A 14624-nucleotide genomic window follows, 5' to 3' on the forward strand; every position below is an offset into this window, starting at 1 on the left:
CTTAATCTAAATAAGTGAAGCTGATGCATTGTCGGGAGATCAAGATATCAATTCAGGCTAACGTGGTCAGCGATACGATGTGTCAGGGCAGCAGTCGTTTTTTTTTTTTTTTGACATGCAGAACCAGTCTAGAGGAACTGCCCCATCGTTCCAGAAACGCAAATGCCGAAGCAGATGAGTACGTAGTTTGGTTAATAATCCTCCGTTGATTGAGGATGTGGCAATGCACTAGAGAACATTAGTTCAGACATTCTCTGAATTTACTGCAGCAGAAATTAGGAGAAAGCAATAAGTTTTAGTCTCCAGATATGAAACCTGCTGAATAGACCTAGACGGCCAATGTGAATTGCCAAGACAGCTTTGCAGCAGATGTATAGCAGTGAAACTGACGAATGCATTAAACGGTGGACACCTAAATTGCAAATTCAACATGAGATTCAGAAATGGAATAGCAAATGGGTATCATGTCTCATAATCTCTGAATTCAACAGCTGTCTCCTTGACATACTAAAGCATTTAGCTAGAAGGGACTAAAAACCATTGATGATCACCATCCACAAAAATATTTCCTTGTTTACATAACAGCATCTCATTTCCATCTCGAAAAGTAATCTACTTCGAGGCAGTCTTGTCCTTGGTTTTCTGTATTTTCAAGACCTTCTTCACAATCTTCTGCTCCTCGACCAAGAAAGCACGGATGATCCTGAAATGGAATATGAATCACATAAGATTAAGGATAAGTTTGTTGCAATCACATCAGACGACTTCAAGACAAAGATGCTGACCTTTCTCTAACTGCAGGTCCAGAGAGCACTCCACCATAGGGACGGTTCACAGTCCTACGGTTCCTAGACAACCTTGATCTTTTGTACTCAGTAGGCCTCAGGTGGGGAATCTGGAGATGGAAGTAAACATATCATGAGTGATCAAGATGCAACAATCATGTACCAGAGACAGATAACAAGGTAAATTTTCAAACATGATGTGTTATCCATCAAATCTAATCAAAACAAGCTTCAAATGTTTACAGGAAGATGCGCGCCAAGGAGCACAGGTGTTTATCCATTTTGTAAAAGCTCAGCGCACCTTGGGATTATAATGAACCAAATAGAAGAAAATCACTGGTTGTGGTAATGTTGTGCATGATTAAGTTCTAACTATCAATATGATGCTGTAAATGTTTCAGTCTGAAAGATTACATCAGAATGATAAAGATACCATCTGAGTTTAATCAGGGCAGCAAACTCATGACGAGAATAATTAGGATACAGCATAGAGCATACACACAAGAGTATGTAAGAGTGCCAACATTGTTCACCAAAACAATTCAGAGTCTAAAAGCACAAGAGAAACAAACAGGCATAATTCAATCATCCAACCAAATTCTGCAATTGAACTAATGTTTGAAATGGTGTATTGATACTGAACTGCATTTTATACATGTATTAACATCATACGAACAGATGATGAACCCATGATACAGCAGAAGCTGTCCAGCCATTCTGAACAGGTCATGCATGCACCGTAATACAGGGGGACTGTCACAGCCATTTTGAACAGGTCATGCGTGCACTACCTAGTGAATGTATAATTTACCAAAAGGAGTAATCTCCAATCAAAAATGTAATTGGAACTACATTTGAGGATCATCTAAGTACCAATTTAATGTCCACTGAGCTCAAATCAAGATCTACTGACCAAAATCAGGATGGAGGTTTACTTCTGTACTACGAGCCTACGAGATACTCCAAATTGGTAGCGAGACACCATAAAGCGAACTAGATTTGTAAGGTCCAAGGCACATTTTGCAAAACAGATTCATCCACTACCCAAGAAATACTACCCCGCAGGCATACAAGCTACAGTATCAGATATCCATAACATGAGAAAGCGAAACAATTAACAATTGTTGGGAGAGATGCAAAGCAAAGAGTAACTCACTCCCTGGATCTTCTTCCCGGTCACAGGGCACTTCGGGCCGCTCGCCCTCTTCTTCGTGTACTGGTAAACGAGCTTGCCTCCTACAATCGCAAGGAAAAAGCCGATGGACTATGAGAAAATCTTGGCACGAACAAATCAGAGGCCGCTCAAAAAGGTGAGAGAAGAGGAGAAGGGAATCCGGACCTGGGGTCTTGACGACCCTCGTCTGGTTGGACTTGGTGGCATAGCTGTGCCTCTTCCGGTAGGTCAGACGCTGCACCATGTCGCCGTCGTCTCCGCCGCCGGTAGTAGGAGGATGGTTGGGAGAGAGGAGAGGAGAGCGAGCGCGTGGCGGCTGCTGCGGGTATAAATGGCTTCCTCGCGTCGCCGTGACCTAGCACGGACGGCCAGGATGTGCTTGATCGGATCAATGGGCCAGAGCGGCATGTGCTTGATTGGGCCGTATGGGCTGTCGTGTAAATGCTCGTGCAGGCTCTTAAAAGTGGCACAAAACCGCCATCCCTTCATCAAAAAACAAAATCGGCACATTCCGTTAAGAAAAAACGGCACAACATACCCTAGTCCAACTTCCCTCTGCATAAATGCATAGTACTCCTCCTCTCCTCCAATCACTAAGACTGCTCATAATGAGGGTAACTTCAGTACTAGTAAAATAAAATCCAACTCAGCAAATTTACTGATGTGTTACTAATTTAATGAGGAGAGAAGCAAAGCGAGTACTACCTCCGTTTCAAGGAATATGGTGTCCTTGTTTTAAGTGGTTTTTGTTTGACCAAGAAGTACTTCAAATACGTAAAGATTAACATTGTTTGTATGAAACTAACATCATTAGAAAGTGCTTTTCAATACGAATCCAACGGTGCTAATTACATATAATATAATCAAAAATTTGTTGCTCAATTTATATGGTCAAAGTTCGTCTTGGAATACGTGTGCGCCTTATTCCTTGAAACGGAGGTAGTAACATAGATGGTTACCGTAACTTCGGGCGAGCTACAGAATTTTTTTTAATAGGAATCGATCCGGTGCAGGTGGGCTTCCTCAAAAATAGCGAGTGCTAGTACTAGTACTACTTCTCTTCTTCCTACGAAGCTCTCAATCCATCTATCTGCCCCAGCTCAATCTCCATTGCCCTGCTCTCCATCTCACCGGTCGGCGGCAGCACCCAAGAAGCCCTCTAAATCATGGCCAAATCCGGTCGTCGCAAGGAGACGGCGCCCTCCCGGACGTCGGCAACCTCGCCAACGCAACACTTCAACTCCGACGCCTCGACAAGCTCCGCCAACCCCAATCCACCATTGTACTTCTACCCACTGTTGGACAAGGCGACGCCTAGGCCCCGCTTAAGCACTAGACGATGGACAAACACCTCGCCTAGGGCATAAGCGGAAGTCTAGGCAGTGTAACCAAGAAATTGTCTTCCTCAGTAACAAATCATGCCATACTTTATGATCAAGCTAGATGGGCATTATTATAAAGGTAATTATTAGAAATTGTCACATTTACAGGCTCTTAATTAATATTTATTCACATATAATAACCCACATCCACACTTGATGGTATAAAATATGACAATTTCTCGCTTACGCTTAGCGCTTTTTCCAACCTTTCTTATACCCCCCCCCCCCCCCCCCCACAAGCTCCTCCGCCAACCCATCGACACCCTCGCACATGTACCCTCATGGCATGGATAGCTCCTGCACCAACAGCTCGGTGAATCAATGGTAATTTGCATCTTGTGTTCTTGTGTTTCTCCATTCATGCGTTGTGATGGTACATCATCAGGTAATTTGCATATTGGGTTCTTGTGCATCCGAAAATATTCTACGGTAGTGTACTACTTCAGTGAATAACAAGTACGGTTATATTACTGGATTTGCTCAGATAACCTGAAACTGAAAATTGACTAAAAAGATGAATCAGTATGTGTGCAAGTGTATCTATCTAGCGAGTGTAGTGTAAATAAGTAGCATGAAGAAAAAGGAATAAAATCTTCCCTGTTTTCCTCAACTGAATATATACACTACAGATTGAGGCATATGCATAGTTGCATACACTATGCTCATGAATTTTGATATTTATAACTGGATGCCAATGTATACCCCTGCACCCGATGGCTTGATAAATTTTGGACAGTTGCCACCAATGCATCCTTATAATTCCTTTTCAACACCACCACCACCACCGCACCCTAAAGTTGCATCGCGGTCAGCTCTGCTCAAGTTGATTCTTTTTTTTTTAACAAGGCTCAAGTTGATTCAACTTCTTCCAAAAGGAAAAGGAAGGCCATTACTGTAGATGATGATCAATTAGGAGAAAGGACTGCATATCATCTGCCATATACATCCGACGAACATGTCAGATTGGTAATGAGAGTCGTTGCTCAAATCCTTGTTATGTGCATGTAAATTATTGTTGCTTGTTGGGCTCAACTAAATTAATTTTTAATAATGTAGGCAGGTGCTTGGTTGGAGTGCTCACTTGATCCCATCGAAGGGAACGGAAAGAAGGGTGAGCAGTTCTGGGATGACAGAAATCCTTGAATCTAATGGCGTAAGATCTCTCGCCAGAAGTGCTCAGAGGGCGTACGTGAACAGACTGCGTGAGTACGTGACTACTTCTGTGAAAATACTATCTACCCAGAGAAAGTATTTCGCAGGAGATTCTAGATGAGAAGAGCTCTCTTCGAACGTATCGTCCAAGCACTAGGAGAGTGGTCTCCAGAGTTCACACAAAAGTAGAGATGCTCTTGACCGTGAAGGGCTATATCCATTGCAGAAATGTACGTATGCTATTCGTCAATTGGCGTATGGTACTCCGATGGACGCTCTCGATGAGTACCTAAAGATTGCGGAGTGCACTTCAGTCAAGTGGTTGAAGTTGTTTACGGAAGGGGTGATTCACATATTTGGTGATTATTAATTTATTATATGCAAAGGCCAAATGTCGACGATGTGCAACACTTACTCGGTATTGGTGAGAGTCGTGGGTTTCCTGGAATGTTAGGAAGCCTCGACTGTATGCGATGGGAGAAATGTCCCATGTCTCACTACGGGAGAGCCGGCATGTGCCGACGGCCACCCGATGTGCCGACGGCCAAATGTCGGGGCCGTCGGCACAGAAGCCCTCGTCGACCGGCGACGGAGTTGACCGTCGGCACAGGCCGGCCGTCGGCACACTGCATGTTACACCGACGGTCACCGTCGGCGCAACGATGGCCGTCGGCACAAAAATATGGCGCCCGAAGGTCACCGTCGGCACAGATTCACCCGTCGGCACAGGCACTGATAGGTGGGCCCAGCCGTTAGGCTGTCACGGCGCCGTCTAGGCTGTGCCGACGGTGGCCCACTGAAAGGACACAGATGTCGCCTAGAGGGGGGGTGAATAGGCGGTTTAAAACTTTTACGAGATGGGCTTAACAAATGCGGAATAAAACTAGCGTTTACTTTGTCAAGCCCAAAGCCTATATACTATGGTTCACCTATGTGCACCAACAACTTATTCTAAACAATACAAGCAACTATGTGATAGCAAGATATCTAAACTTATGCTAAGCAATACAAGCAACTATGTGATAGCAAGATATATAACTTCAAGCACGATGGCTATCACAAGGTAAAGTGCATAAGTAAAGAGCTCGGGTATAGAGATAACCGAGGCACGCGGGAGACGATGATTTATCCCGGAGTTCACACTCTTGCGAGTGCTAATCTCCGGTGGAGAGGTGCGGTGGCTTAGTGCTCCCGAACGCCACAAGAGGCTCACCTTGAGGTGTGGTTGCTCGATGCACACCAACGCCACAAAGGCCTCACCCCAAGATGCGGTACTCACACCACACACCGAGCGCCACGAAGGTGCCTCACCTAAATCTCCGGTGACCCTCGCCACAAAGGCCTAGGTCACGGTTCCACTAAGGGATTTCCTTCGAGGCGGAAACCGGGCCTTACACAAAGGTTGGGGCACACATCCACAACTTAATTGGAGGCTCCCAACAAATCACCACAAAGGTCTAGAATCCGTCTAGGGTTCCAAGAACCCAAGAGTAACAACCTTCTTGCTTTCACCTCCACGAATCACCGTGGAGAACTCAAACCGATGCACCAAATGCAATGCCAAGAACACCACAAAGATGCTCAAGTCCTTCTCTCTCAAATTCCAACAAAGCTACAAAAGCTATTGGGGGAATAAGAGAGGAAGAACAAAGGGATTCACCAAGAACACCAAGATCAAGATCTAGAGAGTTTCACTCACAAAGAGATGGATTTGATTGGTAGAATTGTAGATCTAGATCTCCTCTTCCTTTTCCCTCAAAAAGGTTCAAGAATCATTGGAGGGATTTGAGGTAGAGGGAGCTCTCAAATACTAGCAATGGAGGAGAGCAAAAAGTGTGTGAAGCAACAGAAAAACGAGAGGAGGAAGAAGACTATTTAAAGGGGCTGCAGGAAATCTGCCCGTTGGGCTCGTCCAGAGAGAGGCCGGCAGTGCCGGCCCGTTATGGCCGGCAGTGCCGCTGGCAGGGAGCGGCTCGGCTGGGCGAGCGAGGCAGCGCGGGGCGAGCGAGCGAAGCAGCGCGGGGCGGCGGGGGAGCGAGCGGAACAGCGCGATCGGGCCCGGCGAGCGGCGCGCGGTAGGCGGCCAGCAAGCGGCGGAGCCTCGGGCTCGAGCTGGGCCGGCCCGGCAGTGCCGCTGGGGGCAGTCCGGAGGTGCCGATCCGCGTGGCCCGGCAGTGCAGTGCGCGGGGGCCGGCAGTGCCGGAGTGGGCCGAGCGGTACTGCCGGCCCATCAAGGGCGGTAGTGCCGGCTGCCTCCTCTTTTTCTTTTTCCTTTAAATCAAATAGAAGATAAACTTCAAAAGACAATATCTAGAGTTTGGAAACTCAGATCAAGACGAAACCAATTTTGTTGGAAAGAGGACGACAAGAGCTACCCAACAAAAAGTGAAAATATGGAAACTAGTTGGGGGTGATTTTGTATTAATTTTAGAGGTGCAACACCTCAACATGAGAAACCGAGAAAATCACCAAACTCGAAAACGCAACAAGAGATCTATGCAAAATCCGTTTTCGATGAACTAGAGCTTGTCATGAGAATAAGCACAAGCTCCAAAACATCACATGGATAAGATCCAAATAACAACCAAGAAAGATGATGCAAGGATGCAAAGGTTTGAGCTCTCTCTGAACGATACGATCGAGTTACTCACTCGAGAGCCCTCTTGATAGTACGGCAACTAAACTATAAACCGGTCTCCAACTACACTATGAGACCGGTGAGAAAGAAACCCTATCAAGAGCAAACCTTAACCTTGCGCGTTCCTCTTGAGCTCGATGAAGACGATCTTGATCACAACAAGATGAAACGCCTTTCTTGATTGTGCTTGCTTGATGAAGTCTTGTGGGATTGCTCCCCCATAATCCACCATGGGAGAGCTTCTTCTTCGGCACATCTTCACATATCCATGGTCACCATATGGATGGCAAGATTCAAGCAAATGATCTCTTAGAGATGGCTCATCTTGAACTTGCACTTCATTTCTTCATTCTTCATCATGTTGATGTCTTGAAGTAACTTGAGGGCTCACTCCATCTTCATCTTCAAGACATACTTGACACTTGATATCCTTCATCAAATTCTTCTTATTGCAACCTTGAAGCCAACATATGGTTCAAGAATTGCCTATGGACAACTCCTACAAATATAACTCAATGCAAACATTAGTCCATAGGGATTGTCATTAATTACCAAAACCGCACATGGGGGCTCCATGCACTTTCACCCACGGCGCAACCGCGGCCGTCGGCCCAGAGCCTGACAACTGGGTCCCTTCTCCTACTGTGCCGACGGCTGCCCACGGCACAACCTCGGCCGTCGGCACAGCAAATGATGCCCCACCTTTTTTTAACATTTTTTACTACATATAATTGTTAATCCCAATCATTTTTATTTGTTTATTTCTTTCTTACTGCTAGTTTCGCGAACCCCTTTGCGGGAAACCCATATATGTATAAGGGCAGTATAAGGGCACAAAAGTGATATACTTAAGAACTTAAGACCCAGACACGATACAAAACACTTAAATAACTAGACTCACACACATACCAAAGCGCTTACAGAACTAGACCCACACACGAACCGAAACAGTTAAAGAACTACACCCACACACAGGAACCAAAACACTTAAAGAACTAGACCCACACACAAACCAAAGCATTTAAAGAACTACACCCACACACGAATAAAGCACTTAACACTGGGTCGACACATGACCCGCTAGACACACGGACTCGACACACACACATATTAATCAGAGAAGTCGAAATCTTCATCCTCGCTGGGGGTGTCCTCTGAAGCGGTGGTTGTGAGGTTCCACGACCACCGTTCATCATTCTCCCCCCATGTCGACGCCTCTCCTTTGGTGTACTCTGCTTCAACCTCGGCCTTCCTCTGCCGCTTTCCCGCCCTCCTCTCTCTCCTGTATGTCTGCTTCTCCTTCCAGAATGCGCGCGTTGCCTCGACGTCTCCGGGATGGTCTCTGCGCCACTGTGCCATGAACTGCTCGTCAGCCTCGGTGGTATCAATTCGCCGCTGGCCAGCCCTGTACCGCCGCGCTTCACCCTGTGAGCGAAGTAGCGGCTCAGTAGAGAGACTCTGAGCTTCCGTCAGAGACCTGACCTCCGGGAAGTTCATTTCGTGGCGCGGCCGGCCAAACCTCCAAGCCGCAACGTCGTATGCGCGGGCAGCAGCCTCCTTCGTGTAGAAGGTGCCGAGCCACACACGCGTACCACCGGCGGTGATTTCAGCCGCGAAATGTCCCGCAGGGCGCAGGCGAACGCCGATGAAGCCCGTGTTGCTACGGCGACGAGGAGCCATCTCAGCGGCAGCTCAGCTCAGAGGATTTTGTGGTTCTATTGGATGAGAGAAGTGATGAAGGGAGAAATGTTGCTGGTGCTGTTAGTGGAGAAGACATGGCTATATATAGGCCGACGAAGGGCTGAAACGGCGGGAAAACATGGCGGGAGAGAATGGGCGGGAAAGGGTGGGCGGGAAAAAGGGCGGGAGAGAAGCAGCGGGAAAGGGTGGGCGGGAAAAAAGGGCGGGAGAGAAGCAGCGGGAAAGGGTGGGTGGGAAAAAAAGGGAGAGAGAGAAGCAGCGGGAAAGGGTGGGCGGGAAAAAAGGGCGGGAGAGAAGGAGCGGGAAAGGGTGGGCGGGAAAAAAGGGCGGGAGAGAAGCAGCGGGAAAGGGTGGGCGGGAAAAAAAGGGCAGGAGAGAAGTAGCACGAAAGGGATGCAGTCTCAGGGAATGGCCCCAAAAGTTGTGTGTGTCCACATGGCATGCACAAAAGTGATTTGAGATGGTTCTATATCCAATGCTACCCCCTCCGGGTGTGCCCGGCTTCTCGGACATGGGGTTCCTACACTTAGGCAGATTCTGCATGTATAGGGGGGAACTCCCTCGGAGGTGAACCGGAGAGAACCTTGGGATCATATGGGATGATCCTTGTTTTGACATGTACCTATGACCTAACCAAGCTCAAACGTAGGCATACGCCCACCGGGGGAACCCCGATGGGATGCAGTCAAAGGGGTAGACGGCGCGGTCAACAGAACTAGGGTTTCGTCAGAAATCGAGCATCGGATCTAGGGAATGGCCCCAAAAGTTGTGTGTGTCCACATGGCATGCACAAAAGTGATTTGAGATGGTTCTATATCCAATGCTACCCCCTCCGGGTATGCCCGGCTTCTCAGACATGGGGTTTCTACAATTAGGCAGATTCTGCATGTATAGGGGGGAACTCCCTCGGAGGTGAACCGGAGAGAACCTTGGGATCATATGGGATGATTCTTGTTTCCACATGTACCTATGACCTAACCAAGCTCAAACGTAGGCATACGCCCACCGGGGGAACCCCGATGGGATGCAGTCAAAGGGGTAGACGACGCGGTCAACAGAACTAGGGTTTCGTCAGAAATCGAGCATCGGATCTAGGGAATGGCCCCAAAAGTTGTGTGTGTCCACATGGCATGCATAAAAGTGATTTGAGATGGTTCTATATCCAATGCTACCCCCTCCGGGTGTGCCCGGCTTCTCGGACATGGGGTTCCTACACTTAGGCGGTCTACGCATGTATAGGGGGGAACTCCCTCGGAGGTGAACCGGAGAGAACCTTGGGATCATATGGGATGATCCTTGTTTCCACATGTACCTATGACCTAACCAAGCTCAAACGTAGGCATACGCCCACCGGGGGAACCCCGATGGGATGCAGTCAAAGGGGTAGACGGCGCGGTCAACAGAACTAGGGTTTCGTCAGAAATCGAGCATCGGATCTAGGGAATGGCCCCAAAAGTTGTGTGTGTCCACATGGCATGCACAAAAGTGATTTGAGATGGTTCTATATCCAATTCTACCCCCTACGGGTGTGCCCGGCTTCTCGGACATGGGGTTCCTACACTTAGGCAGATTCTGCATGTATAGGGGGGAACTCCCTCGGAGGTGAACCGGGGAGAACCTTGGGATCATATGGGATGATCCTTGTTTCCACATGTACCTATGACCTAACCAAGCTCAAACGTAGGCATACGCCCACCGGGGGAACCCCGATGGGATGCAGTCAAAGGGGTAGACGGCGCGGTCAACAGAACTAGGGTTTCGTCAGAAATCGAGCATCGGATCTAGCGAATGGCCCCAAAAGTTGTGTGTGTCCACATGGAATGCACAAAAGTGATTTGAGATGGTTATATATCCAATGCTACCCCCTCCGGGTGTGCCCGGCTTCTCGGACATGGGGTTCCTACACTTAGGCAGATTCTGCATGTATAGGGGGGAACTCCCTCGGAGGTGAACCGGAGAGAACCTTGGGATCATATGGAATGATCCTTGTTTCCACATGTACATATGACCTAACCAAGCTAAAACGTAGGCATACGCCCACCGGGGGAACCCCGATGGGATGCAGTCAAAGGGGTAGACGGCGCGGTCAACAGAACTAGGGTTTCGTCAGAAATCGAGCATCGGATCTAGGGAATGGCCCCAAAAGTTGTGTGTGTCCACATGGAATGCACAAAAGTGATTTGAGATGGTTCTATATCCAATGCTACCCCCTCCGGGTGTGCCCGGCTTCTCGGACAGGGGGTTCCTACACTTAGGCAGATTCTGCATGTATAGGGGGGAACTCCCTCGGAGGTGAACCGGGGAGAACCTTGGGATCATATGGGATGATCCTTGTTTCCACATGTACCTATTACCTAACCAAGCTCAAACGTAGGCATACGCCCACCGGGGGAACCCCGATGGGATGCAGTCAAAGGGGTAGACGGAGCGGTCAACAGAACTAGGGTTTCGTCAGAAATCGAGCATCGGATCTAGCGAATGGCCCCAAAAGTTGTGTGTGTCCACATGGAATGCACAAAAGTGATTTGATATGGTTCTATATCCAATGCTACCCCCTCCGGGTGTGCCCGGCTTCTCGGACATGGGGTTCCTACACTTAGGCAGATTCTGCATGTATAGGGGGGAACTCCCTCGGAGGTGAACCGGAGAGAACCTTGGGATCATATGGGATGATCCTTGTTTCCACATGTACCTATGACCTAACCAAGCTCAAACGTAGGCATACGCCCACCGGGGGAACCCCGATGGGATGCATTCAAAGGGGTAGACGGCGCGGTCAACAGAACTAGGGTTTCGTCAGAAATCGAGCATCGGATCTAGGGAATGGCCCCAAAAGTTGTGTGTGTCCACATGGAATGCACAAAAGTGATTTGAGATGGTTCTATATCCAATGCTACCCCCTCCGGGTGTGCCCGGCTTCTCGGACAGGGGGTTCCTACACTTAGGCAGATTCTGCATGTATAGGGGGGAACTCCCTCGGAGGTGAACTGGGGAGAACCTTGGGATCATATGGGATGATCCTTGTTTCCACATGTACCTATGACCTAACCAAGCTCAAACGTAGGCATACGCCCACCGGGGGAATCCCGATGGGATGCAGTCAAAGGGGTAGACGGTGCGGTCAACAGAACTATTGTTTCGTCAGAAATCGAGCATCGGATCTAGGGAATGGCCCCAAAAGTTGTGTGTGTCCACATGGAATGCACAAAAGTGATTTGAGATGGTTCTATATCCAATGCTACCCCCTCCGGGTGTGCCCGGCTTCTCGGACATGGGGTTCCTACACTTAGGCAGATTCTGCATGTATAGGGGGGAACTCCCTCGGAGGTGAACCGGAGAGAACCTTGGGATCATATGGGATGATCCTTGTTTCCACATGTACCTATGACCTAACCAATCAAACGTAGGCATACGCCCACCGGGGGAACCCCGATGGGATGCAGTCAAAGGGGTAGACGGCGCGGTCAACAGAACTAGGGTTTCGTCAGAAATCGAGCATCGGATCTAGGGAATGGCCCCAAAAGTTGTGTGTGTCCACATGGCATGCACAAAAGTGATTTGAGATGGTTCTATATCCAATGCTACCCCCTCCGGGTGTGCCCGGCTTCTCGGACAGGGGGTTCCTACACTTATTGTTTAGGGTTAGTGTTAGGGTTATGATTTGAGATGATCTATTCTATTCTTATTTTTTGTAGTAAATAGTGACAATATTTATTTTAAAAAATAAAAAGGAAAATAAAAAATAAAAAATAAAAAATAAAAAAATAAAAAAACTACCTGTGCCGACGGTCACCGTCGGCACAACCTAGCCGTCGGCACAGGTGGGTCGACCATAATGGTCAGACCCACACAACGCGCGCCACATCCACACACAGAGCCCCCGCGCCTTACCTCTCAACCACCCACCGCCGCCGCCACCCACCGCCACCCGCCGCCGCGCCATCCCCGCCGAGCTGCTCCGCCGCCGCCGCTCCAGATCCCACCGAGCTGCTCCGCCGCCACCCGCGCGCGCCATCCCTGCGGCAACCCGGCCCGCCCCCGCCGCCGCGCCATTTCCCGGCAGCCCAGCCCGCCCCCGCCGCCACGCCTCCCCGCAGAGCCTAGCCCGTCCCCCGCCGCCGCGCCTCCCCGCAGCATCCCGCCGCCGCAGCAGCCCGCAGAAGCCCCAGCCCCCTGCCGCCTCATCGGCCCCTCGCCCGCAGCAGCCGCTGCCCCCTCAACGGCCGGCCATCGTAAGGCTCTTCTTACATTTTGTTTCTTTTTTTAGCTTTTTAGTAGTAGGAATTAGCTAGGTATATTGATGAAATTAAAATGGAAGAGAAAAGGCAAATACGTATATGTGTGAAATATAAATGGAAAAGGTATAGGAATTGGCAAAATATTGAAATGAAATTGAAATGGAATAGAAATAGGAAATAATTTGAAAGAAACATGAATAATGTAAATAGAAATTGAAATGATATTTAAAATGGAAATTGAAATGAAATAAATTAGAATTTTGTAGAAATGCATTTGTTTTATCAATTGATGAATTTGCATTGACAAATTTTTATTATTCTAACTAGGTCCCGTAGTGAGCATCCCGCGTGACGATCCCGGATCTTGCGGTGCATCTCTACGGCCGTCGACATCGCCGGTTGTTCGACTACTTCCTCTACATCCGAGGGTGAGCTGAATTGCCGACTCCCCCTCCTCATTTTTTATGTCACTAGATTTAATTTCTCCGTCAAGTCGCGTAACCTAGGTGTCAATTCTCGTCCGCAAGCGTTACGCGGATAAATATGCATTAGTGGTCAGCATATTTTGAACCGTAAAGCTTGTGGCATTTACGGGACAGTCGCCGGACCCGTAGTTGGGTACGTTTTCCATGTTCTGCTCGGGTGCGAGATAGGATTTCGTCAGCGCCTCCCTGTTGTTCTCCGGATGCACATCCTCTCGGCTTTTTGCCGAGACGTGTATCGGGAGAGCAGCGGGGAGGTGCTGCCAAAATTCTGTCTCGCACCCGAGCAGAACGTGGAGAACGTACCCAACTACGGGTCCGGGGGCTGCTAGGAGCCCACCTAGTAGAGATGTAGGTTGATGCACGCGTTTTCGCCGGTAGAAAAATAAAAATATGATGCATTCAATTTCACGCTACTATTTATTGTTTGTCACGCAGTAAAGCAGGATGGCTGATAATGAGTGGATGTACAGTGGCCGTGTTAGTTTGACTCAAGTGACAGATGAATGGAAATGGAAGACCGATTTGTTAGTGAAGGAGTTAGCTCGTGGTTCGAAGGGGGTCGTTCGTCCCCGTTGCCCTTGCAGTGTCTGCAGGAGGCGTCATCCTAAGGATATTCTAGAGATGACTAAACACCTTTGGTGGAATAGGTATATGCGTGACTACGACCCGCCGGTCGACTTTTCTCGGCACGAACGTGATAGAGGTGAGGTGATGCGGCAGCGGATCGATGGCAATGAGAACGATGGCATCTTAAACTTGCTAGATGATCTTCGGGATGCTGACATGCCAGAGTTACCATGGGACGAACAGGCGAGAACCGGAGGAACCGCCTGAACCGGAGGGACCGCCACAACCGGAGGAACTTCCAGAGGAGGAACCTGAGCCAACCGCGAGGGCCTTCATTGATATGATGGCCTCAGCTAGGAGGCCTCTATACCCGGGTGCAAAAATGTCTCAACTTGATGGCATCACGCAGTTGCTAGCCGACAAGTGCATGTTTGAGAGTACTCGAGCATCCTTTGAAAAGACTCTGAACACAGTAGGTAACATGTTGCCTGAAGGTCATTGC

The 14624-nt window shown here is 48.7% G+C and overlaps 1 protein-coding gene and 1 pseudogene across 1 annotated transcript; one reads left to right on the plus strand and one right to left on the minus strand.

Annotated features, from left to right (window-relative positions):
* Positions 1-372: 372 nt before the first annotated feature.
* LOC127301620 (large ribosomal subunit protein eL34) lies at positions 373-2281 on the minus strand. The gene is made up of 4 exons (XM_051331887.2): positions 2125-2281; positions 1942-2021; positions 786-895; positions 373-703 (listed from the first exon to the last, which is right to left on the minus strand). Exons 1-4 carry the CDS (start codon positions 2201-2203, stop codon positions 613-615), a joined length of 360 nt encoding a protein of 119 aa, XP_051187847.1. The 5' UTR covers positions 2204-2281; the 3' UTR covers positions 373-612.
* Positions 2282-4550: 2269 nt separating this feature from the next.
* The window catches only part of LOC139831708 (protein ALP1-like), a 47271-nt pseudogene continuing 37197 nt past the window's right edge, over positions 4551-14624 (plus strand).

The sequence above is a fragment of the Lolium perenne genome, chromosome 5, assembly GCF_019359855.2.
Source record: "Lolium perenne isolate Kyuss_39 chromosome 5, Kyuss_2.0, whole genome shotgun sequence".
Lineage (NCBI taxonomy): Eukaryota > Viridiplantae > Streptophyta > Magnoliopsida > Poales > Poaceae > Lolium > Lolium perenne.

Excerpts from the sequence above, each read along its gene's own strand:
- LOC127301620 (XM_051331887.2), bottom strand. The coding sequence starts at position 2,203 with ATGGTGCAGCGTCTGACCTACCGGAAGAGGCACAGCTATGCCACCAAG. Across the intron at positions 2,022-2,124 it reads GAGGGTCGTCAAGACCCCAG|GAGGCAAGCTCGTTTACCAG; the intron begins GTCCGGATTCCC and ends TTGCGATTGTAG. Across the intron at positions 704-785 it reads GGACCTGCAGTTAGAGAAAG|GATCATCCGTGCTTTCTTGG; the intron begins GTCAGCATCTTT and ends ATTCCATTTCAG.